Source organism: Oncorhynchus mykiss, chromosome 11 (assembly GCF_013265735.2).
Source record: "Oncorhynchus mykiss isolate Arlee chromosome 11, USDA_OmykA_1.1, whole genome shotgun sequence".
Classification (NCBI taxonomy): domain Eukaryota; kingdom Metazoa; phylum Chordata; class Actinopteri; order Salmoniformes; family Salmonidae; genus Oncorhynchus; species Oncorhynchus mykiss.
Genome location: NC_048575.1, coordinates 7769845 through 7797711, shown reverse-complemented (window position 1 = coordinate 7797711; position 27867 = coordinate 7769845). Strand labels below are relative to the sequence as shown.

The 27867-nt window shown below is 44.7% G+C and overlaps 1 protein-coding gene across 1 annotated transcript in view; it reads left to right on the top strand.

Moving 5' to 3' along the window:
- LOC110535206 (reversion-inducing cysteine-rich protein with Kazal motifs) overlaps nt 1-27867 on the top strand; it is a 91622-nt gene continuing 63755 nt past the window's right edge. The window contains exon 1 of the mRNA XM_036934755.1: nt 1-263. Coding sequence (XP_036790650.1) covers nt 194-263 — 70 coding nt within the window. The 5' untranslated portion in view covers nt 1-193. The remainder of the gene's footprint in view (nt 264-27867) is intronic.

The window sequence follows — 27867 nt, the reverse complement described above, 5'->3', positions numbered from 1 at the left end:
CCAGTATGTTCTGCGTGTGACCATAGGGCCAGAAGTTCTCTTTCTCATCCACAGTTCTCGGCCTGCACATGAGCGGATCACCAGAGAGCCGCAGTCGCTGATGTCGCCGATACAGAAGGTCTCATGGAGCTTATCAAAGCGGCAGTGTTTTTGTTGTATTTTCCTTCACAATGCACTTTAGGATTTCAATAAGATGTATGTGTGTTTTGAGATAGTGACTTTTCTTCTCGCGTTCAACTTCTACGATTTGGTTCTTACTCAGGGTAAGTCTCCTGTTGGTTTTTTCTTATTTCGCTAAACGTTTCATACAGTAATTGTCCTGTGTTTAAGTCCATTGTTGTGCTCTTAGGGGTTGTATTTGTTTCAAAACATGCAAGCTATATACAATGGTAAAGTTCGCTTAGCTGAGAACAAATAATTGTAGGGGACGCAAGTATTCAGTGCGCTGAGGTTGACTTTTTGATTCACTCCTACAGCGTAGCCTACAGTCCGCATCTTGCAATATGAGCGACCAACAACCGTTGTACAGATTTATTAATAACAGAATAGACCATACTTTGTGTTTTCTAACGGTAGCCTACTTTGTATTGATATAGTTTTTACTCTGATTTTGGAGGGAATACAGTAAGTCACTTTCCATATAGGTTTCCATTGTGAACTTGATATCCGTCATATTTCTCCACATTGTATCACGCTGGTTTTCTTACTCAATTTCTTACCAATTGTATCACGTAAATGGGGAGGGTCGCTTTACCGGTGATGGAGCTGTAACCAGCCCATAGCTTGTAGCCTATACCGGTGATGGACTTGTAACCAGCCCATAGCTTGTAGCCTGTACCGGTGATGGAGCTGTAACCAGCCCGTAGCTTGTAGCCTATACCGGTGATGGAGCTGTAACCAGCCCGTAGCTTGTAGCCTATACCGGTGATGGACTTGTAACCAGCCCATAGCTTGTAGCCTGTACCGGTGATGGAGCTGTAACCAGCCCATAGCTTGTAGCCTATACCGGTGATGGAGCTGTAACCAGCCCATAGCTTGGAGCCTATACCGGTGATGGAGCTGTAACCAGCCCATAGCTTGGAGCCTATACCGGTGATGGAGCTGTAACCAGCCCATAGCTTGTAGCCTATACCGGTGATGGAGCTGTAACCAGCCCGTAGCTTGTAGCCTATACCGGTGATGGAGCTGTAACCAGCCCATAGCTTGGAGCCTATACCGGTGATGGAGCTGTAACCAGCCCGTAGCTTGTAGCCTATACCGGTGATGGAGCTGTAACCAGCCCATAGCTTGGAGCCTATACCGGTGATGGAGCTGTAACCAGCCCATAGCTTGGAGCCTATACCGGTGATGGAGCTGTAACCAGCCCGTAGCTTGTAGCCTATACCGGTGATGGAGCTGTAACCAGCCCGTAGCTTGGAGCCTATACCGGTGATGGAGCTGTAACCAGCCCATAGCTTGGAGCCTATACCGGTGATGGAGCTGTAACCAGCCCGTAGCTTGTAGCCTATACCGGTGATGGAGCTGTAACCAGCCCATAGCTTGGAGCCTATACCGGTGATGGAGCTGTAACCAGCCCGTAGCTTGGAGCCTATACCGGTGATGGAGCTGTAACCAGCCCATAGCTTGGAGCCTATACCGGTGATGGAGCTGTAACCAGCCCGTAGCTTGTAGCCTATACCGGTGATGGAGCTGTAACCAGCCCGTAGCTTGTAGCCTATACCGGTGATGGAGCTGTAACATAGCACGTTGTGTTCATGACATTAAATCATGTAATACGTGTTACGTTGTTGCTCATCGGTGAGAATAGCTTGTGTATGAGGCTACAGTAGATGAGTGCTCCCACAAGAGTATAGCTAGATATCGTTGATGTTAAATCTCAACGTTTTACTTGTTAGGTAATAATATGGCTAAACATTTGACACACGAATCAAGTGTATGACAATGATGAGCTGCTGATCCTTCACACCAGGCAATTAGCAAATACAGAGGTGTACTTACACTTGTATTGGTGTTAGAGGTCTGCCCTTGACTTTGCTTAAGTCATTGAATAAGGCAATAGTTGTTGTATGTTGACATGTTGACATGTCTCACACTTTAACAATGTGTTAACCAGTTGGCGCACCCACGTTTCAACATGTAGGCATACAGTAGGCGTACCCTTTAAAAGTTACTCGTCAATATTCATTTGTCCGACATCATTCAGCTGATTCCTCAATCGTTACGGATGGGGTTAGTTGGCAGCGGCAGCTATTAATTCGCATCTGGCGGTGTGGAGACTTTGATGTTGAGAAAATTGCTGTTTGTCCACATGCGCTCAGGATGTGGATTACTCCGCGTAAAATATCGCTTTAAACTTACTGACACAAGACATCTGTCACGGTGTGCGTCGAAGATGAAAGAACATCGCTTAGAACTTCAGTTGGGAACAATGATGTATGTAAAACCTGGATAGCTTATGCTATGTATTGGCCAATGAAAGGCTTTGAAGTCGGTGGGCCATATTGGCACTCCCCAGAAGACGCAGACCTACATAGGAATGACTGGAATTCTACAGTATTTAAATTAAATGTTTTAAGGACAATCCATTTACTATTTAAGTATTTTTGGTTGTAGTGGGGACAGTAACACTGTTACTTAAAAATATATATGTTTCTATATATATTTTAGGTTTAGCTCACTGAATATAATTAAAAAGTTTGCATTAAGGTGTCTGTAATAGAATATACTTGGCAAAAAGGAATATAGACATTAATAAATGCATTTCTATAGCTTCCAAAATATTTTTAACACGGTAGGGGAGTGCCAAGATGGAGGTGCGGTGGCTTCAAAACAGTGCCCCCTGTCAGTCATCTAGTCTTGATATAAATCATTGGTTTGGACCCATATTTGCAAGCTGACATTATGTAGAGGACAAAGTCGCCTACACGAAGGGCCTTTTTTTTAAAGTTCTAAAATGGGAATGATAGCGGCCTCGCACCTTGGGAACATCTGTGCAACTAGTTTGATCCCTTCCAGACCACTACACTGCCTCAAGATAATGGTTTTCTCATTGTCCAACTCCCTCCGTTACTTCATGTAAAAAGAAATGTCCCCGGTTAGCTGAAACTATCTCTCCCTTTCGCTTTTAGTTTATTTTCAAGCGTCCGCTATTGAGACTACGCATCCCTTTTTTTAATCTGCAGTCAATTTAACCTTTCAAGAGAACCACAACGGAAATAAGTCCCAGACTTTATTGTGTGTGTTGTCCTCGATGATTTAACTATGGAAATAAGTCCCCAGACTTTATTGTGTGTTGTCCTCTATGATTTTTAAACTGTTTTTTAAAAATTATTTTTGTAAATTTTGTACCCCTTTTTCTCCCCAATTTCGTGGTATCCAATTGTTTTACTATCTTGTCTCATCGCTACAACTCCCGTACGGGCTCGGGAGACGAAGGTTGAAAGTCATGCGTCCTCCGATACACAACCCAACCAAGCCGCACTGATTCTTAACACAGCGAGCATCCAACCCGGAAGCCAACTGCTTCTTAACACAGCGTGCATCCAACCCAGAAGCCAGCCGCACCAATGTGTCGGAGGAAACACCGTGCCCCTAGCGACCTGGTTAGCGTGTACTGCCACAGGAGTCGCTAGTGCGTGATGAGACAAGGATATCCCTACCGGCCAAACCCTCCCTAACCCAGACGATGCTAGGCCAATTGTGCATCGCCCCACGGACCTCCCGGTCACGGCCGGTTACGACAGAGCGTGGGCGCGAACCCAGAGTCTCTGATGGCCCTTAACCACTGCGCCTTGTCCTCGATGTTTTAACAATGGAAATAAGTCCCCAGACTTTATTGTGTGTTATCGTCCATGATTTAACAATGGAAATAAGTCCTAGACTTTATTGTGTGTTATCCTCCATGATTTAACAATGGAAATAAGTCCCAGACTTTATTGTGTGTTATCCTCCATGATTTAACAATGGAAATAAGTCCCAGACTTTATTGTGTGTTATCGTCCATGATTTAACAATGGAAATAAGTCCTAGACTTTATTGTGTGTTATCCTCCATGATTTAACAATGGAAATAAGTCCCAGACTTTATTGTGTGTTATCCTCCATGATTTAACAATGGAAATAAGTCCCAGACTTTATTGTGTATTATCGTCCATGATTTAACAATGGAAATAAGTCCTAGACTTTATTGTGTGTTATCCTCCATGATTTAACAATGGAAATAAGTCCCAGACTTTATTGTGTGTTATCCTCCATGATTTAACAATGGAAATAAGTCCCAGACTTTATTGTGTGTTATCCTCCATGATTTAACAATGGAAATAAGTCCCAGACTTTATTGTGTGTTATCCTCCATGATTTAACAATGGAAATAAGTCCTAGACTTTATTGTGTGTTATCCTCCATGATTTAACAATGGAAATAAGTCCTAGACTTTATTGTGTGTTATCCTCCATGATTTAACAATGGAAATAAGTCCCAGACTTTATTGTGTATTATCGTCCATGATTTAACAATGGAAATAAGTCCTAGACTTTATTGTGTGTTATCCTCCATGATTTAACAATGGAAATAAGTCCCAGACTTTATTGTGTGTTATCCTCCATGATTTAACAATGGAAATAAGTCCCAGACTTTATTGTGTGTTATCCTCCATGATTTAACAATGGAAATAAGTCCCAGACTTTATTGTGTGTTATCCTCCATGATTTAACAATGGAAATAAGTCCCAGACTTTATTGTGTGTTATCCTCCATGATTTAACAATGGAAATAAGTCCCAGACTTTATTGTGTGTTATCCTCCATGATTTAACAATGGAAATAAGTCCCAGACTTTATTGTGTGTTATCCTCCATGATTTAACAATGGAAATAAGTCCCAGACTTTATTGTGTGTTATCCTCCATGATTTAACAATGGAAATAAGTCCCAGACTTTATTGTGTGTTATCCTCCATGATTTAACAATGGAAATAAGTCCCAGACTTTATTGTGTGTTATCCTCCATGATTTAACAATGGAAATAAGTCCCAGACTTTATTGTGTGTTATCCTCCATGATTTAACAATGGAAATAAGTCCCAGACTTTATTGTGTGTTGTCCTCCATGATTTAACTTCTTCGGGATAGTGGGCAGTATTTTCACATCCGGATGAAAAGCGTGCCCAAAGTAAACTGCCTGTTACTCAGGCCCAGAAGCTAGGATATACATATGCATGGTAGTATTGGATAGCAAACACTCTAAAGTTTCTAAAACGGTTAAAATAATGTCTGTGAGTATGACAGAACTGATTTGGCAGGCAAAACCCAGAGCACGATCCATCCAGGGAATTTGTTTTTGAGGTCATTGTGTTTTCCAATGCCTTTCTCTGGGAAACCTGATTTATTCGGGCCCAGATTGCAGTTCCTATGGCTTCCACTAGATGTCAACAGTCTTTAGAAATTGTTAGATGTTTTTCTTTTGAGAAATGAACAAGTACTCCTATTCTTTCTACATGTCACTCAGAAGGTCTCTATTCTTTTGGTGTGTCTGTGAACAAGAGCGCGCTCCATGTTGTTTTTCTTCGGTATTGGAAACTGTTTATCCCGTCTTATATTTTATCGTTTATTTACATTTTAGGGTACTTGAGTTTGGATTAGAAATGTTGTTTGAAATGTTTGGACCAAGTTTACAGGTAACTTATTAGATACTTTGTAGTCATGTTGGGCAAGTTGGAACCGGTGTATTTCTGAATCAAACGCGCCAAATAAATTGACATTTTGGGGATATAAAGAAGGAATTTATCGAACAAAACGACCATTCACTGTGTCACTGAGGCATTTAGGATTGCAAAAAGATGAAGATCTTCAAAGGTAAGGCATTTATTATATCGTTATTTCTGACTTTTGTGTCGCACCTGGCTGGTTGAAAAATTATTTTTATGTTTCTGTATGCGGGCTGCTGTCCTCAGATAATCGCATGGTGTGCTTTCGCCGTAGAGCCTTTTTGAAATCTGAAGTTAAGCTTTATTTTGATGTAGTACACTTATATTTTCGTGAATGTTGACTGTTTATATTTCTGTAGTTTGAATTTGTCGCTCTGCAATTTCAACGGATGTTGTCAAATCTATCCCTCTAACGGGATTGGTGCTTTAAGGGATCCCTTAACTCACGTGCACGTATGGCTTTTTCAAGTTTTATGTGAGCTGGTTTTATAAAATGGTCAAATGAAATAACTAAATTAAAACTAAATCCTCAAAGTAAGGCTGGTTTAGGAACATGAGAGGCAGAATAGAATGGATGGCATTCCTTACCTCAGCATGTTGTGCCATGCTTTTAAAAGCCCACAACAAGAAAAACATTTCAAGAATAGGCAATAGGTATCATAATATTTATGCAATGCGGGAAAAAATGTGATTATGTAGCCTACCAAGGCTATTAACTTGGTGCATGGTTAATGAACTGAACTGTATTTATTTTTGATCTGACTCCACTAATTGTTCATTCGGGAGGGTATAGAGCATGTTTTCAAGAACATTGGTTTTCATTAACATTAATGTATTTCATGTTTCAGATCCGAGACCTAACTAACTGAACAGGTTATTAGATGAGAAGTAACAAGGCTTGAGGCCTTCGGCTCTGTGAAACATCTGTATTTATGTTGACACAAGTTGTGACATTAAGGGCTACCATAAATGTCAAGGTTACCAAATGAAACCTGACTGCGACTGAGGACTACTACATAGGCACGGCTTCATTTCTGTGCCGACTTCAAAGAGCAATACCTGACCCAGGATCTGTGACTTCAAAGAGCAATACCTGACCCAGGATCTGTGACTTCAAAGAGCAATACCTGACCCAGGATCTGTGACTTCAAAGAGCAATACCTGACCCAGGATCTGTACTTGAAAGGGACACACTATTAAACTCCATAGCCATTTGTATTGCATTCAAGGCTGATTTTAGAACTCAGCTTATATTACCTTGCACCTCAAAAACAAATGTGTATTACGTTGGCACTGTTCAATCAATCAAATGTATTTATAAGCCCTCTTTACATCAGCAGATGTCACAAAGCGCTGTACAGAAATCCAGCCTAAAACCCCAAACAGCATGCAATGCAGATGTAGAAGTGCAGTGTCTAGGAAAAACTCCCTAGAAAGGCATGAACCAAGGAAGAAACCTAGAGAGGAACCAGGATCTGAGGGATGGCGAGTAGTCTTCTAGCTCTGCCGAGTGGAGATGATAAGAGCACAAGGCCATTAAAGACAGATTGTTCTTCAAGATGTTCAAACGTTCATAGATGACCAGCAGGGTCTAATAATAATCACAGTGGTTGTAGAGAGTGCAACAGGTCAGTACCTCAGGAGTAAATGTCAGTTGGCTTTTCATAGCCGAGCATTCAGAGGTCAAGACAGCAGGTGCGGTAGAGAGAGAAAGTCGAAAACAGCAGGTCCGGGACAAGGTAGCACGTCCGGTGATCAGGTCAGGGTTCCATAACTGCAGGCAGAACAGTTGAAACTGGTGCTGCAGCATGACCAGGTGGACTGGGGACAGCCAGGAGTCATCAGGCCAGGTAGTCCTGAGGGGAGGGAGAGAAGGAGAGAGAATAAGAGGGAGCATATTTAAATTAACATAGGACACCTGATAAGACAGGAGAATTACACCAGATATAACAGACTGACCCTAGCCCCCCGGCACATAAAGTATAGCAACATAGATACGGGGACGTCGGGGACAGATGTCGGGGACACAGTGGCCCCATCAGACGATACCCCCGGACAGGACCAACCAGGCAAGATATAACCCCTCCGACTTTGCCAAAGCACAGCCCCCCCCCCCCACAGCACTAGAGGGATATCAACAGACCAACTTACTACCCTAAGGCAAGGCTGAGTAAAGCCCACGAAGATCTCCTCCACCGCACGAGGGGGCACAAAACAAGTAGATTGGATTTGAATAAGTCCAGAGCAGACTGTCTGACCAGCAGGCTCAGAGGCTGGCCGCAACAGCAGGATATTATATAATAGAACAAGATGTGCTCCTTGTTTGATCGCTTGCCAAAAAAAAGACACTGAACTGATTCTATCACCACTACCAATCCTTCCCTCAACACACACACACACACACACACACACACACACACACACACACACACACACACACACACACACACACACACACACACACACACACACACACACACACATGCACAAATGCACACACACACCACTTCCCTTCTTTCCCCTCTACCTGGACGCTTGTTAATTTACTCTATCCGTCTCCGTACTAGAGGTCGACTGATTATGATTTTTCAACGCCGATACCGATTATTGGAGGACCAAAAAAAGCCAATAACGAATAATCGGCCGATTTTTATATATATTTGTAGTAATGACAATTACAACAATACTGAATGAACACTTTTATTTTACCATAATATAATACTTAATATAATATAATATAATAAAATCTATTTAGTCTCAAATAAATAATGAAACATGTTCAATTTGGTTTAAATTATGAAAAAACACAGTGTTGGAGAAGAAAGTAAAAGTGCAATATGTGCCATGTAAAAAAAGCTAACGTTTCAGTTCCTTGCTCAGAACATGAGAACATATGAAAGCTGGTGGTTCCTTTTAACATGAGTCTTCAATATTCACAGTTAAGAAGTTTTAGGTTGTAGTTATTATAGGAGTTATAGGACTATTTCTCTATACCATTTGTATTTCATATACCTTTGACTATTGGATGTTCTTATAGGCACTATAGAATTGCCAGCCTAATCTTGGGAGTTGATCGGCTTGAAGTCATAAACAATGCTGTGAAGCAAGCATTGCTAAGAGCTGTTGGCAAATGCAGGAAAGTGCTGTTTGAATGAATGCTTATGAGCCTGCTGCTGCCTACAGAACACATGGCCAACATAATACAAACACTTAGAATACAGAACACATGGCCAACATAATACAAACACTTAGAATACAGAACACATGGCAAACATAATACAAACACTTAGAATACAGAACACATGGCCAATATTATACAAACACTTAGAATACAGAACACATGGCCAACATTATACAAACACTTAGAATACAGAACACATGGCAAACATAATACAAACACTTAGAGTACAGAACACATGGCTAACATAATACAAACACTTAGAATACAGAACACATGGCCAACATTATACAAACACTTAGAATACAGAACACATGGCAAACATAATACAAACACTTAGAGTACAGAACACATGGCCAATATAATACAAACACAATAGACTAGAAAACATGTCTTCTCCTGATGGGAAACTGCATTGTGTAAAAAAAAAAAATATGACTTTGAATAGGCATACATCATTTAAGAGCTACAGCAAACTCTTTAGTCTATATTCTGGAAGAATGTTCAGCACGGGACAGCTCCTGTAACGAGACAGTTAAGTGTCCCCTTTGTAACAAGTGCACTGCTTGTTTTTTTGGGTGGTAAATTGGTGTGAAATCTTCAGCCTTTAGTTTTACGATGCATCGTTAAAACTCTCGTAAGTCTAAGTTCCATGGCTTTTGGGAAACCGGGCCCCGGAGCACACATAGACCTGCTGATCACACTGGCTGTCTTTACCTAGCCAGAACCACTGTCACGAAGGTTTTCTCCTGTCATGTTATGGTAGAATAGTCCAAACCTAATGTGCTTATGTAGATAATGTGAAGTCAGGCATGCATGCACAGAATTGTGTTATGTTGTTGTTCCCAAAAGGACAGGAGCACTTACTGTCGGGTCTTGGCTGAATTCTTGTGGGCTGTGGTGGGCGTTGTGGCTCAACGCATTGTGATTGTGTTTGTTGAATTCCAGAACCTGCGTTTGATGACCCAAAAAGTGGGTCATCAATCGTGGTTGAACATTAAAAGGATATTTTTGGCAATTATCTACGTCCCAAGAGTCAGATTAACTTGTGGATACAATTTTTATGTCTCTGTGTCCAGTAGGAAGGAAGTTAGAGGTAGTTTTGCAAGCCAATGGCAATAACTGTAAATCTGTGGGTATCTGCTAGCATGCTAGCAGATGCCCTAGACTTCCAGTCATTATACTAACATACCTCCCTTACACTGGTTAGCAACTCCCTTTAAACTGCTAATCCCAAAGTATCCATTTAAGGAACCACCATGTTTGGAGATCAGAAATGAAATCAATCAAATGTATTTAGAAAGCTATTTTTACATCAGCAGATGTCACAAAGTGCTTGTACAGAATCCCAGCCTAAAACCCCAAACAGCAAGCAATGCAGCTGTAGAAGGCCTGTTGTTTTGTTTTTGAAGATTGTATTGTGCCAGGAGCAGTGTGATTGGTAATTGCTGTATTTCTTATTTGTTGCTATGAGGTTCCTAAATGGAAGTTGATGGATTTAGACTGGACCCTGATTATGGATCAGTCATCCATCTGATTTTTTAGCTCAGAGACACATCACTATATCACTCTCTTCCCTCTGGTTGTTTTACGAGTCTCTCAATCCTCACAGATGTCATTTAAAACAGCTGGAGGAAGATATTAGCAGTGACAAAGTCTTAGGTTGTTGTTATCTAGCACTTCATCCATCATGTAGCGTTCATTGATGTATTTAGAACTTTGTGGGAAGACATTTTGTTTTTTAAATGTCTTCAATGGAACCAACTTTTATAGATGCAAGAAACTACTTATGGCCTTTCATGCTTTCAAAACCCAAATACATTCTCTTTAGCTGGTTTCTTATTGATCTTGCGTGATGGAGGGACACGGACCGTTGCCAAATAATTTGACAGCCCAGCATGCGTAATAAACACACATTCTTGTTGTAATTTGACCGTTGTTTGTCTATTTTGCAGTTACTCTGTTAAGACACTTCAATGAGGGGAATCAAATACACAAATTTTAGCATTAGTCAGTTGAATAATTACAAGGACGTTTATTTATCAACCACTGATATGAGAAGATTTGGCTTCCATGGATCAGGAGTTATAATGATAATATGAATATTCTCTATTCATTCACGTGTTGATTTGAATAAGTGGAGTCTGCTGCTCTTAGTCCTATTATACACCACATACCTACAGTTGAAGTCGGAAGTTTACATACACCTCAGCCAAATACATTTAAACTCAGTTTTTCACAATTCCTGACATTTAATCCTAGTAAATATTCCCTGTTTTAAGTCAGTTAGGATCACCACTTTATTTTAAGAATGTGAAATGTCAGAATAGTAGAAAGGATGATTTATTTCAGCTTTTATTTGTTTCATCACATTCACATTCATCACATTCAAACGTTTCGGATAGCCTTCCACAAGCTTCCCACAATAAGTTAGGTGAATTTTGGCCAATTCCTCCTGACAGAGCTGGTGTAACTGAGTCAGGTTTGTAGGCCTCCTTGCTCGCACACACTTTTTCTGTTCTGCCCACACCTTTTCTATAGGATTGAGGTCAGGGCTTTGTGATGGCCATTCCAATACCTTGACTTTGTTGTCCTTAAGCCATTTTCCCACAACTTTGGAAGTATGCTTGGGGTCATTTGTCCATTTGGAAGACTCATTTGCGACCAAGCTTTGACTTCCTGACTGATGTCTTGAGATGTTGCTTCAATATATCCACATAATTCTTCTACCTCATGACGCCATCTATTTTGTGAAGTGCACCAGTCCCTCCTGCAGCAAAGCACCCCCACAACATGATGCTGCCACCCCTGTGCTTCACGGTTGGGATGGTGTTCTTTGGCTTGCAAGCCTTCCCCTTTTTTCTCCAAACATAATGATGGTCATTATGGCCAAATAGTTATATTTTGTCCTCAGACCAGAGGACATTTCTCCAAAAGTACGATCTTTGTCCCCATGTGCAGTTGCAAACCGTAGTCTGGCTTTTTTTAATGGCGGTTTTGGAGCAGTGGCTTCTTCCTTGCTGAGCGGCCTCTCAGGTTATGTTGATATAGGACTCATTTTTACTGTGGATATAGATACTTTTGTAATTGTTTCCTCTAGCATCTTCACAAGGTCCTTTGCTGTTGTTCTGGGATTGATTTAGAATTTTCGCACCAAAGTACGTTCATCTCTAGGAGACATGAGACATGACGGCTGCGTGGTCCCATGGTGTACAGATGAACATGGTACCTTCAGACATTTGGAAATTGCTCCCAATGATGAACCAGACTTGTGGAGGTCTACAATTTTCTTTCTGAGGTCTTTTGATTTCTTTTCATTTTCCCATGATCTCAAGAAAAGAGGCACTGAGTTTGAAGGTAGGCCTTGAAATAAATCCACAGGCACACCCCCAATCAAATGATGTCAATTAGCCTATCAGATGCTTCTAAAGCCATGACATAATTTCCTTGAATTTTCCAAGCTGTTTAAAGACACAGTCAACTTAGTGTATGTAAACGTTTGACCCATTGTTATTGTGATACAGTGAATTATAAGTGAAGTAATCTGTCTGTAAACAGTTGTTGGAAAAATTACTTGTGTCATGCACAAAGTAGATGTCCTAACCGACTTGCCAAAACTATAGTTTGTTAACAAGACATTTGTGAAGTGGTTGAAAAACAATTTTTTATAACTCCAACATAAGTGTATGTAAACTTCCGACTTCATCTGTACAGTATATGTGCATACAATACATATACACTACATGATGTCTCATTCCAAAATCATGGCCATTAATATGGAGTTGGTCCCCCCCCCCCCCCCCCACCCCTTTGCTGCTATAACAGCCTCCACTCTTCTGGGAAGGCTTTCCACCAGATGTTGGAACATTGCTGCAGGACTTGCTTCCATTCAGCCACATAGTGAAGTCGGGCACTGATGTTGGGCGATTAGGCCTGGCTCGCAGTCGGTGATGTTGGGCGATTAGGCCTGGCTCGCAGTCGGCGTTCCAATTCATCCCAAAGGTGTTCGATGGGGTTGAGGTCAGGGCTCTGTGCAGGCCAGTCAAGTTTTCCTCACCGATCTCGACAAACCATTTCTGTATGGACCTCACGTGGTGCACAGGGGGCATTGTCATGCTGAAACAGGAAAGGGCCTTCCCCAAACTGTTGCCACAAAGTTGGAAGCAGTTTGCATTATGTATTGGGGCAGGTAGCGTTCTCCTGGCATCCGCCAAACCCAGATTTGTCCGTCAGGCTACCAGATGGTGAGGCGTGATTCATCATTCCAGAGAACATGTTTTCACTGGTCCAGAGTACAATTGAAGCGAGCTTTACACCACTCCAGCCGACACTTGGCAGTGATCTTAGGCTTGTGTGCGGCTGCTCGGCCATGGAAACCCATTTCATGAAGCTCCTGACATTGTTTCTAGAGGCAGTTTGGAACTCAGTCGTGAGTGTTGCAACCGAGGACAGATGATTTTTACACGCTACGAGCTTCAGCACTTTGGGGTCCCGTTCTGTGAGCTTGTGTGGCCTACCACTTCGCGGCTGAGCCTTTGTTGCTCCTAGATGTTTCCACCATAACAGCACTTACAGTTGACCGGGGCAACTCTAGCAAGGCAGAAATTTGACGAACTGACTTGTTGGAAAGGTGGCATCCTATGACGGTTTCAAGTTTAAATTCAATGATCTCTTCAGGCCATTCTGCTGCCAATGTTTGTCTATGGTGATTGCATGGCTGTGTGCTCGATTTTATATACCTGTCAGCAACGGTGTATATATATATTAATGCAGTTGATACAAATGCAGTATTTTCATTGAATAGAAAATAGAGGGTTCAGACTGCCACTGAGGAATACGGGAGCAACCCAAACATCAGACAAGTATCCATGACTATTCACCATTGTGTTTGTGTTTGTTATAGATGGTGAGAGGAGGACAGCCTAGGCTGAGTTCTGAGACATAATAGTGGCGATTATGAGATTACAAAGTATATTTTTTGTCTCTGCTTGTTATATTATTGACATTTTTGGGTCTGGAGAGAAATAGCACAGAGCGAAAGACAAGGCAACCTCCACAAGAGTGTCCACGCAGGAAGCAGACTGGCAGGAAATGTGGAGCAGTGTTTTTGGGGCCCGCGTATTGAAATTCCACTCTTCACTGGCAGCTATATGTTTCAGCCAGGGCTAGCACTGCTGCCATTTCGTTTGAAGCCCACAGAAAACCTAGAAACAACTTTCATCGGACCGTAGGAAGGTAGTGAGCAAAAAATGCAGCCATCTTTGGCCGGCCAGCATCAACACACACTCCAACTGTCAGGACCTGGATTCACAAAACATCTCAAGAGCAAGAGTGCTGATCTCAGATCAGGTTTATTATGATCTAAAAGGCTAAACTGATCCTAGATCAGCACTCATATCCTGAGATGCTATGTGAATACAGGCCCATACATACTGTAAGCTAAGCAAAGAAAACAGCTGAATAAAGCAACTGAACCAACCAAGGCCCCGGCCAGCCCACTAGAGAAAGACAGACACAACACTGGCCTGTCTCAGTCTGGCTGGTGCCAAGACTCCAGCATCAAACAGATCGGTGGTGTGGACCGAGGGGTTTTACTCCAACCGCACAGGGCCACATAGCTACTGTACTCACCCACACATTACAGAGGCCTGGGTGAGCAACAGAGCCATAGAAATACAATACAGGCGTTTGGCAGCGTTTCAAATGGGGACTTTTTACAGGTGCCATGTTGGCACCTAAAGACATACATTCTGGCATGAATGTCAATTGGATTGTTATTGTCATGGAACTATGGAGGATAGTGTGTTGAACTCTATCTATAGGCCTGGGTGAGACTAGTTAATGTAGCTGTAGTGGCTTAAAGATGGACGTCTCACACTGCATGTCTATCAGCGTTTAATTCTACATATTTTACATATTTGTCAAAATGACTCTTGGTCAGAGGTTTGTAATTTTCTCAGTGGGCCCTAATACTGTACTATTATAGTGCCCTTCCTCCCTCCTTCCTTCCTTCCTTCCTTCCTTCCTTCCTTCCTTCCTCCCTCCTCCCTCTCTCCCTCCTCACTCCCTCCTTCCTCCCTCCTCACTCCCTCCTCACTCCCTCCTCACGCTCTCCTCCCTCTCTCTCTCCTTCCTCCCTCCTCCCTCTCTCCTTCCTCCCTCCTCACTCCCTCCTCCCTCTCTCCTCCCTCTCTCCTTCCTCCCTCCTCACTCCCTCCCTCCTTCCTCACTCCCTCCTTCCTCCCTCCTCCCTCTCTCCTTCCTCCCTCCTCACTCCCTCTTCCCTCTCTCCTTCCTCCTCCTGCTTCCCTTCTTGTGCCCTTTTTCCTCCCCCTTTCCTCTCTCCTTATTCCCTCCGTACTCCCCTTTCCTCTCTCCTTATTCCCTCCGTACTCCCCTTTCCTCTCTCCTTATTCCCTCCGTACTCCCCTTTCCTCTCTCCTTATTCCCTCCGTACTCCCTTTTCTTCTCTCCTTATTCCCTCCGTACTCCCCTTTCCTCTCTCCTTATTCCCTCCGTACTCCCCTTTCCTCTCTTCTTATTCCCTCCGTACTCCCCTTTCCTCTCTCCTCATTCCCTCCGTACTCCCCTTTCCTCTCTCCTTATTCCCTCCGTACTCCCCTTTCCTCTCTCCTTCCTCCCTCCTTCCTATCTCCTTCCTCTCTCCTTACTCCCTCTCTCCTTCCTCCCTCCTTCCTCTCTCCTTCCTCTCTCCTTACTCCCTTTCTCCTTCCTCCCTCCTTCCTCTCTCCTTCCTCTCTCCTTACTCCCTCTCTCCTTCCTTCCTCCTTCCTCTCTCCTTACTCCCTCTCTCCTTCCTCCCTCCTTCCTCTCTCCTTACTCCCTCTCTCCTTCCTCTCTCCTTCCTCCCTCCTTCCTCTCTCCTTCCTCTCCCCTTCCTCTCCCCTTCCTCTCCCCTTCCTCTCTCCTTCCTCCCTCCTTCCTCCCTCCTTCCTCTCTCCTTCCTCTCTCCTTACTCCCTCTCTCCTTCCTCTCATCCTTCCTCTCATCCTTCCTTCTAAGCCTTTGTTATTAGCCACCAGTCTGTGCATTGTATACTTGGAATGTCAGTATGCATCTGCTATGAGTGCTCAGTCTTGTGATCTTTCAGGACAGTCATACGGTACATCTCCCTTTTTATATCCGTTGCCGAGACAGGAAATGGGATGGCTATGCCTTGGCAGATTTGTCTCCGTCCCGCTGATGAAAGCGGCGTGTCTGACATGATCGATTCCCACCCCATAACATCTGCAAATCTGTGACAAATAAACTTTGATTTTGATTTGAGGAGAAGTAAAGGGCATCACACAGGGAGAAGAAGGACCTGAAGTATCGCACACTTCACACACACCGACAGATGGGTTTGTAGGAGAAACGTGGTGTACTGCACACACTTTCTCTCTCTCACATTAACCTTCTCTCGCACGCACACACACACACACACACACACACACACACACACACACACAGCCTGCATGGCCAGCAGTATGTTTCTCAGTCCCAGTGACCTGTTGAGTGCCAGTCAAGGGTTCACTTCTCAGGCCTTTCCAGCATGAGGACACAAGGACAGAGCAGATTTTCCCAAACTAGACCCCCTAGCTCTCCTAAACCTGCCACAACATAGAGTTAGCTACATGTCTGTCACCCACTCAACCCAGATGACCACCCCTTCAAATACTTTTCAACAGTCACACCCCTTCCTTTGTGTTTCTTTAGCCCTCGATGAGGGACCATGGTTACCCACCCTACCACCCTACCACCCCATACCAACTCATCCCAGATGAGGGACCATGGTTACCCACCCTACCACCCTACCACCCCATACCAACTCATCCCAGATGAGGGACCATGGTTACCCACCCTACCACCCCATACCAACTCATCCCAGATGAGGGACCATGGTTACCCACCCTACCACCCAACCCAACTCATCCCAGATGAGGACCCCTGATTACCCACCCTACCACCCCATACCAACTCATCCCAGAATTGGAACCATGGTTACCCACCCTACTACCCACCCTACCACCCCAAACCAACTCATCCCAGATGAGGACCCCTGATTACCCACCCTACCACCCCAAACCAACTCATCCCAGATGAGGACCCCTGATTACCCACCCTACCACCCAACCCAACTCATCCCAGATGAGGACCCCTGATTACCCACCCTACCACCCCATACTAACTCATCCCAGAATTGGAACCATGGTTACCCACCCTACTACCCACCCTACCACCCCAAACCAACTCATCCCAGATGAGGACCCCTGATTACCCACCCTACCACCCCAAACCAACTCATCCCAGATGAGGGACCATGGTTACCCACCCTACCACCCCAAACCAACTCATCCCAGATGAGGACCCCTGATTACCCACCCTACCGCCCCATACCAACTCATCCCAGATGAGGGACCATGGTTACCCACCCTACCGCCCCAAACCAACTCATCCCAGAGGAGGACCACTGATTACCCACCCTACCACCCCAAACCAACTCATCCGTTATCTCCTGGAGTTGAAGATAACTGTGTGTGCGTGTGTGTGTGTGTGTGTGTGTGTGTCAAATTTAAATCAAATTTTATTGCTCACATACATGTGTTTAGCAGATGTTATTGCGGGTGTAGTGAAATGCTTGTGCTTCTAGCTCCGACAGTGCAGTAATATCTAACAAGTGATGTCTAACAGTTTCCCAACATATAGCCAAAATACACGTAAATCTAAGTAAGGAAAGGATTAATAATATATATACATATATGTCAGAGCAGCATTGGACTAAGATACAGTAGAATAGTATAGAGTAGAGTATATACATATGAGATGGGATCTTTCCCTTGATCCTGACTAATCTCCCAGTCCCTGCCGCTGAAAAACATCTCCACATCATGATGCTGCCACCACCATGCTTCACTGTAAGGATGGTGCCAGGTTTCCTCCAGACGTGACGCTTGGCATTCAGGCCAATGAGTTCAATCTTGGTTTCCTCAGACCAGATAATCTTGTTTCTCATGGTCTGAGATTCCTTTAAGTGCCTGTTGGCAAACTCCAAGCGTGCTGTCATGTGCCTTTTACTGAGGAGTGGCTTCTGTCTGGCCACTCTACCATAAAGGCCTGATTGGTGGAGTGCTGCAGAGATGGTTGTGCTTCTGGAAGGTTCTCCTATCTCCACAGAGGAATTCTATAGCTCTGTCAGAGTGACCATCAGGTTCTTGGTCACCTCTCAATGCCCTTCTCCCCCTATTGCTCAGTTTGGCAGGGTGGCCAGCTCAAAGAAGAGTCTTGAAGGTTCCAAACTCCTTCCATTGAAGAATGATGGACGCTACTGTGCCTTTCCAAATCATGTCCAATCATTTGAATTTACCAAAGGTGGACTCCAATCAAGTTGTTTAAACATCTCAAGGATGCAAATTGGAAACTCAACTTTGAGTCTCATAGCAAAGGGTCTGAATACTTACAGCACCAGTCAAAAGTTTGGACACACCTACTCATTCTAGGGTTTTTCTTTATTTTTTAAATGTTTTACATGAAATAACAGATATGGAATCATGTATCGTATCGAACTCGAATCGTACTACAACGGCTCCGACACTCGTCGGATGTGGCAGGGCATGCAAACTATTACGAACTACAAAGGGAAGCCCAGCCGAGAGCTGCCCAGTGACACGACCCTACCAGACGAGCTAAATAGCTTCTATGCTCGCTTCGAGGCAAATAACACTGAAACATGCACGAGAGCATCAGCATCAGCATCAGCTGTTACAGACGACTCACGTATTTTGCAGCCGATGTGAGTAAGACCTTCAAACAGGTCAACATTCATAAGGCCGCAGGGCTAGATGGATTACCTGTACACTGAGCATGTGCTGACCAGCTGGCAAGTGTCTTAACTGACATGTATTTATTTTTTTACCCCTTTTTCTCCCCAACTTCGTGGTATCCAATTATTAGTAGCTACTATCTTGTCTCATCGCTACAACTCCCGTACGGGCTCGGGAGAGACGAAGGTTGAAAGTCATGCGTCCTCCGATACACAACCCAACCAAGCCACACTGCTTCTTAACACAGTGCCATCCAACCGGAAGCCAGCCGTACCAATGTGCCGGAGGAACCACCGTGCACCTGGCAACCTTAGTTAGCGCGCACTGCACCCGGCCCGCAACAGGAGTTGCTGGTGCGCGATGAGACAAGGATTTCCCTACCGGCCAAACCCTCCCTAACCCGGACAATGCTAGGCCAATTGTGCGTCGCCCCACAGACCTCCCTGTCGCGGCCGGTTATGACAGAGCCTGGGCGCGATCCCAGAGTCTCTGGTGGCACAGCTGTCGCTGCAGTACAGCGCCCTTAACCACTGCGCCACCCGGGAGGACTTAACTCACGTTTTCAACCTCTCCCTGTCTGAGTCTGTAATACCATGTTTCAAGCAGACCACCATAGTCCCTGTGCCCAAGAACACTAAGGTAACCTGCCTAAATAACTACTGACACGTAGAAAGGCTGGTCATGGCTCACATCAACATCATTAAGAAACCCTAGACCCACTCCAATTTGCATACCACACCAACAGATCCACAGATTATGCAATTTCTATTGCACTCCACACTGCCCTTTCACACCTGGACAAGAGGAACACCTATGTGAGAATGCTATTCATTGACAACAGCTCACCGTTCAAGCTAAGGACTCTGGGATTAAACACCTCCCTCTGCAAATGGATTCTGAAGGGCCGCCCCCAGGTGGTAAGGGTAGGTAACAACACATCCGCCATGCTGATCCTCGACACGGGGGCCCCTCAGGGGTGCGTGCTCAGCCCCCTCCTGTGCTCCCTGTTCACACATGACTGCACGTCCAGGCACGACTCCAACACCATCATTAAGTTTGCTTATCACAGAGACCTGACCGTGTGGTGCAAGGACAACAACCTCTCCCTCAACGTGATCAAGACGAAGGAGTTGATTGAGGACCGGGCACTCCCCCATTCTCATCAACGGGTCTGTAGTGGAGCAGGTTGAGAGCTTCAAGTTCCTTGGCGTCCACATCACCAACAAACAAACATGTTCCAAGCACACCAAGACAGTCGTGAAGATGGCATGACAAAACCTATTTCCCCTCAGGAGACTGAAAAGATTTGGCATGGGTCCTCAAAAGGTTTTACAGCTGCACCACCGAGAGCATCCTGACGGGTTGCATCACCGCCTGGTATGGCAACTGCTCGGCCTCCAACCGCAAGCCACTACAGAGTGTAGTGCGTACAGCCCAGTACATCACTGGGGCCAAGCTTCCTGCCAACCAGGACCTCTATACCAGGCGGTGTCAGAGGAAGACCCTAAAAATTGTCATAGACTCCAGCCACCCTAGTCATAGACTGTTCTCCCTACTACCGCACGGCAAGTGGTACCGAAGTGCCAAGTCTCGTTCCAAGAGGCTCCTAAAAATCGCTTCTACCCCCAAGCCATAAGACTCCTGAACAGCTAATCAAATGGCTACCCAGGCCAAATGGCTGTAAATTAGATGTAAAAATGTAAATTATATCTATTTAATGTGGAAAAAGTCGAGGGGTGTGAAAACTCACATTCACCCCTGGCCTGTCACACACTCCAGATCTTCTAGTTCAATAACTTTGTCCTCCAAAGATGATGTCAATAAATGTTTAAATTGAAATGGTCAAAAATAAACAAAAATATAGCTCTTTTTTATTTTTTATTTTATTTTAGGGGGCAGATCAGCTTTCATATTGCATATAGATTGTGGCTTCTATCAATGTAATTGTCTGCATAATTTCCAATCCCCCATATCAAATATATTTTTTAAATACATGTTTTTCCTTTTTTTAATGATTTTTCCCTAACCCCCTCCCCTAATTGAAGTAAAATAATGGAGAACAATACTTATGCTTCTACGTTCAGCTTATACATACTATATGCATTTTACGGACACGGTATAGTTTACATGAGTTATGTTTTTTTATTTGTTCTTAGTCCCACCCTTCTGCTCCCCTCAACCCCTCCCATCTATCTCTGAACACTATCCAGTCCCACCCTTCTGCTCCCCTCAACCCTTCCCATCTATCTCTGAACACTATCCAGTTTTGATTTGTAATTGTCCCATTCATCCCAAAGGAAACATCCCAATGGAAACATCCCAAAGGAAACATCTGAATGGAAACATACCAAAGGAAACATCCCAAAGGAAACATACCAAAGGAAACATCCCTATGGAAACATCCCTATGGAAACATCCCTATGGAAACATCCCTATGGAAACATCCCAAAGGAAACATCCCATAGGAAACATCTGAATGGAAACATACAAAAGGAAACATCCCTATGGAAACATCCCAATGGAAACATCCCATAGGAAACATCCCAATGGGAACATCCCAAAGGAAACATCTGAATGGAAACATACCAAAGGAAACATCTGAATGGAAACATACCAAAGGAAACATCCCTATGGAAACATCCCAATGGAAACATCCCATAGGAAACATCTGAATGGAAACATATCAATGGAAACATCCTAAAGGAAACATCCCAATGGAAACATCCCATAGGAAACATCCCAATGGAAACATCCTAAAGGAAACATCCCAATGGAAACATCCCAAAGGAAACATCTGAATGGAAACATACCAAAGGAAACATCCCAATGGAAACATCCCAAAGGAAACATCCCAAAGGAAACATACCAAAGGAAACATCCCTATGGAAACATACCAATGGAAACATCCTAAAGGAAACATCCCAATGGAAACATCCCAAAGGAAACATCTGAATGGAAACATACCAAAGGAAACATCCCAATGGAAACATCCCAAAGGAAACATCCCAAAGGAAACATACCAAAGGAAACATCCCTATGGAAATATCCCAAAGGAAACATCCCAAAGGAAACATACCAAAGGAAACATCCCATAGGAAACATCTGAATGGAAACATACCAAAGGAAACATCTGAATGGAAACATACCAAAGGAAACATCCCAATGGAAACATCCCAAAGGAAACATCCCTATGGAAACATCCCAAAGGAAACATCCCAAAGGAAACAAAGGTCACAAGGTCTCAAAAAAAGAGAAAGCACAACAATGCTGGAGCAGAGCAGAACTAGTGCCGTTGCCATGGCTTTTATCAACTGCTTGCCCTTGGCAATGGGTCATTTGTTTGGCCTTGTTTGAATGTCTCGCGTTCCTCTCTCTCCGGGGCAAGGAGCACAAAGGGGTCAGGCGAACGTCCATATGGGTACGGGAGGAGGACTGGAGGCTAAACGATCCGCTGCGGCGTGTCTGTTGTGTCATTTAAAATGGCAGCTTGTTAAGAAAGAGTAGTGCTGCCCGGCGGACGCCACAATGCAGGCTACAGCAGGGCTGCTCTGAGCGGGTCGGCTGAGGCTCGGCCCCTTCCTTCCGGCGGGTGCTTCTAGGCTGCTAGCGGTTGGCGGATGTCCGTCCCTGCCCTATACAGCGCATCCTGCCTCCCTCCTCTCCCTCTGGAAGCTTGCTAGAATCTCTTCCATTCTCTCTTATCACCTCTTCCCTCTGTTCAAAAAGATTTGGCATGTTTACATGTTTACAAACCCCCCCCCCCCCCCCCCCCCCCCATCTCCTCTTCTCTGGGAATAGCATCTCTGGCTGTGGGTCAGTTGAGACAGGAAGTTGAGACAGGAAATGGGTAACACTTCTCCACTGTCTATTTCCTCTCTTTTCTCTCCTCTCCTTGACCGGGGAGGACACAGAGTCACAGACACACAGAGTCACAGACACACAAGGAGCCAGTGAACCCATGGAGTCACAGACACACACGGAGCCAGTGAACCCATGGAGTCAGGGAGCAGAGGCCTGTTCTTCCTTACCACGACACGACGTCAGTCGGGCCAGAATGGAATCCAGAGGCTGTTGTGGCTGCTCCCTCCGTGTGGCTGCTCCCTCCGTTGTGGCTGCTCCCTTCGTTGTGGCTGCTCCCTCCGTTGTGGCTGCTCCCTCCGTGTGGCTGCTCCCTCCATTTTGGCTGCTCCCTCTTTTGTGGCTGCTCCCTCCGTTGTGGCTGCTCCCTCCGTTGTGGCTGCTCCCTCCGTTGTGGCTGCTCCCTCCGTTGTGGCTGCTCCCTCCGTTGTGGCTGGTTGGTTAAGTTAGCGTGGGAGTGGTGCATTAAAATAGGGGTGGGGTAAGTGTGTGTTCTGAGAGAGAGATAGTTTGGGGCAAGTCAGGGAGAGAGAGAGAGTGTTTGAGACGCCTAGCACTCTGAATCACTAAAAGGGGCCCTTAGGTCGAGAGTGGCTAGAGAGTTGTTGTTGTTTTTGTTGCACTGCTTTGCTTTATCTTGGCCGGGTCGCAGTTGTAAATGAGAACTTGTTCTCAACTGGCCTACCTGGTTAAATAAAGGTGTTCTCAACTAGCCTACCTGGTTAAATAAAGGTGTTCTCAACTAGCCTACCTGTTTAAATAAAGGTGAAATAAAAATAAAATAAAAAGGACAGAGACCTTGTCACAGTTCTTCCTCTAATGACAGACTATCTCTGTCCAAGACCACTGCATCGCTAATCCACTTTACCTCTGCGCCACAGAGTTTTGATGAAAATAGAAGAAAAAAAATCTGAGAAATACTCGCCACTATTTATTGACCAGTAGATGTCACTAATGTGCACTGTGAGAGGATAATGAAGCTCTGAGTAATGAACCGTTTTTCAGCACAGTTTGGTGAAAGCTCCAAAGCCTTCAGATAGCCTCGGTTTCCCATCACTATAAATCAGTGGTTCCCAATTCTCTCCTTAGGGACCCACAGCCGCCCCAGAGCTAACGCACCTGATTCAACTTGTCAACTAACACAATAATAAAAATGATATACAATATAATATGGATAACCAGGATTTTTTTTAACTTGTATAGTTCTTTATAAGGTCATCTGTAGAACCTTTTTGATTGAGAAATTCTAGAAGTACCATTCTAGAATTTTTTAAGAAGTCTATATAGCCCTAAAAATGGTTGTAATGATAGAGGAACCCTTGTTGGTGCTATATAGAACCATTTGTTTTTAGTGTCTAGTGAGTTTAAACCAACATGAATCAGGCCTGGGCCTGGTTTGTTTGTGGTGCGGTTTGGCGCTAAGCTGTTAGCCAAGCGCCCCTCGTAAGATTCATGTCTTCCTCTTTGGTGTGTGTCACGCTGGGTCTTTGTGTTTACTCACAGGCCTTTATAGCCTCCTAATGAATATAGTGACGTTACAAGCCAATGGAAGCCATCTTAGCAACATGATAACTGCTTTTGTTTAGTGTAGCCTATCAAACAGGCTCTCTCACCTCAGAACAACAACAATGAGACTGACAATTGTTTTGTGGTAGGCTACGCAGAGAGAACACTGATGCAGATAGACACTCTCTCTCTCTCTCTCTCTCTCAGTCTCGCGCCTGCGCGCTCCCTATCTCTCTCTGTCGATTTCTCTCACTCTCTCACCCTCTCACTCTCACACACGTACATACACACACACATGCATACATAGGCACACAATTAAATATCTAAACACTCTCTCTCTTACACACTAACATGCAAGCATAACGCACTATGCTTTCTGTTATGTTTTTGGTCACCCATCTACACACAATACCCCATAATGACAAAGTGAAAATATGATTTTAGATATTATGGCAAATGTATTAAATATTAAATACAGAAATATCTAATTTACATAAGTATTCACACCCCTAAGTCAATCAATGTTAGAATCTGGCAGCGATTCCAGCTGTGAGTCTTTCTGGGTAAGTCTCTAAGAGCTTTGCATACCTGGATTGTACAATATTTGCAAATTGTTCTTTTAAAAATGTTCAAGCTCTGTCAAGTTGGTTGTTCATCATTGCTAGACAATCATTTTCAGGTCTTGCCACAGAATTTCAAGTCGATTTAAGTCAAAACTGTAACTAGGCCTCTCAGGAACATTCAATGACGTCGTGGTAAGCAATTCCAGTGTTTATTTGGCCTTGTGTTTTAGGTTATTGTCTTGCTGAAAGGTGAATTTGTCTCCCGGTGTCTGTTGGAAAGCAGACTGAACCAGGATTTCCTCTAGGACTTTGCCTGTGCTTATGTCCATTCCATTTATTTTTATCCTTGAAAATATTGAACATTTTCTCCTTGAAAATATGAGGAGTGGTACTCAGTGATGTGTTGTGTTGGATTTGCCTCAAACATAGTGCTTTGTATTCAAGAATATTTGGAATACCAGAGCACCCACTGACCAGACCACCCACTGACCAGAGAACCCACTGACCAGACCACCCTCTGACCAGAGCACCCACTGACCAGACCACCCACTGACCAGAGAACCCACTGACCAGAGCACCCACTGACCAGACCACCCACTGACCAGAGAACCCACTGACCAGAGTACCCACTGACCAGAGCACCCACTGACCAGAGCACCCACTGACCAGAGCACCCACTAACCAGAGCACCCACTGACCAGAGCACCCTCTGACCAGAGCACCCACTGACCAGAGCACCCACTGACCAGAGCACCCACTGACCAGAGCACCCACTGACCAAAACACTCTCTGACCAGAGCACCCACTGACCAGAACATCCACTGACCAGAGCACCCACTGAACAGAACACCCTCTGACCAGAGCACCCACTGACCAGAATACCCACTGACCAGAGCACCCACTGACCAGAACACCCACTGACCAGAGCACCCACTAACCAGAGCACCCACTGACCAGAACACCCACTGACCAGAGCACCCACTGACCAGAACACCCACTGACCAGAACACCCACTGACCAGAACACCCTCTGACCAGAACACCCACTGACCAGAACACCCACTGACTAGAGCACCCACTGACCAGAGCACCCACTGACCAGAGCACCCACTGACCAGAACACACCCTCTGACCAGAGCACCCACTGACCAGAGCACCCACTGACCAGAGCACCCACTGACCAGAACACCCTCTGACCAGAACACCCTCTGACCAGAACACCCTCTGACCAGAACACCCACTGACCAGAACACCCACTGACCAGAGCACCCACTGACCAGAGCACCCACTGACCAGAGCACCCACTGACCAGAACACACCCTCTGACCAGAGCACCCACTGACCAGAGCACCCACTGACCAGAGCACCCACTGACCAGAACACCCTCTGACCAGAACACCCTCTGACCAGAACACCCTGTGACCAGAACACCCTCTGACCAGAACACACCCTCTGACCAGAACACCCTCTGACCAGAACACACCCTCTGACCAGAACACACCCTCTGACCAGAGCACCCACTGACCAGAGCACCCACTAACCAGAGCACCCACTGACCAGAGCACCCACTGACCAGAGCACCCACTGACCAGAACACCCTCTGACCAGAGCACCCACTGACCAGAACACCCTCTGACCAGAGCACCCTCTGACCAGAACACCCACTGACCATAATTTGTCATTTGTAAAAACCGCATTCCAGCCGGTGTCTATTCCACAAGTTACCACCGGCTAAATCTATGACGTTAAATTGCCTATTTAAATCAAATCAAATCAAATCAAATTTTATTTGTCACATACACATGGTTAGCAGATGTTAATGTGAGTGTAGCGAAATGCTTGTGCTTCTAGTTCCGACAATGCAGTAATAACCAACAAGTAATCTAGCTAACAATTCCAAAACTACTACCTTATAGACACAAGTGTAAGGGGATAAAGAATATGTACATAAAGATATATGAATGAGTGATGGTACAGAGCGGCATAGGCAAGATGCAGTAGATGGTATTGAGTACAGTATATACATATGAGATGAGTATGTAAACAAAGTGGCATAGTTAAAGTGGCTAGTGATACATGTATTACATAAAGATGCAGTAGATGATATAGAGTACAGTATATACATATGAGATGAATAATGTAGGGTATGTAAACATTATATTAGGTAGCATTGTTTAAAGTGGCTAGTGATATATTTTACATCATTTCCCATCAATTCCCATTATTAAAGTGGCTGGAGTTGAGTCAGTGTGTTGACAGCAGCCACTCAATGTTAGTGGTGGCTGTTTAACAGTCTGATGGACTTGAGATAGAAGCTGTTTTTCAGTCTCTCGGTCCCAGCTTTGATGCACCTGTACTGACCTCGCCTTCTGGATGATAGCGGGGTGAACAGGCAGTGGCTTGGGTGGTTGTTGTCCTTGATGATCTTTATGGCCTTCCTGTGACATCGGGTGGTGTAGGTGTCCTGGAGGGCAGGTAGTTTGCCCCCGGTGATGCGTTGTGCAGACTTCACTACCCTCTGGAGAGCCTTACGGTTGTGGGCGGAGCAGTTGCCGTACCAGGCGGTGATACAGCCCGACAGGATGCTCTCGATTGTGCATCTGTAGAAGTTTGTGAGTGCTTTTGGTGACAAGCCGAATTTCTTCAGCCTCCTGAGGTTGAAGAGGCGCTGCTACGCCTTCTTCACAACGCTGTCTGTGTGGGTGGACCAATTCAGTTTGTCCGTGATGTGTACGCCGAGGAACTTAAAACTTACTACCCTCTCCACTACTGTCCCGTCGATGTGGATAGGGGGGTGTTCCCTCTGCTGTTTCCTGAAGTCTACAATCATCTCCTTTGTTTTGTTGACGTTGAGTGTGAGGTTATTTTCCTGACACCACACTCCGAGGGCCCTCAATATGTGTTATTTCATAGTTTTGATGTCTTCACTATTATTCTACAATGTAGAAAATAGTCAAATAATGTCTGGAATAAGTAGGTGTGTCCAAACGTTTGACTGGCACTGTGTGCACTGGGGGGATTTCTAGGTGCCACCTGGAAAAGTCTCTCCGGAGCTGCCGGGGCTGATGAAGATGAAGATGAGTGAGTGCTGCTGTATTAAAGCAAATACAAAAAGCCAGTGAATGCTTGAATCCGAAAAGGTGGTCGGAGGCGCCGTATGTGACGCGGAGCTTCCGGAGGCATGCAGAGGCCAAATTGAGCTCCATACCGCAATTTTGCAACAATGCAGAGGACTTTGTATAG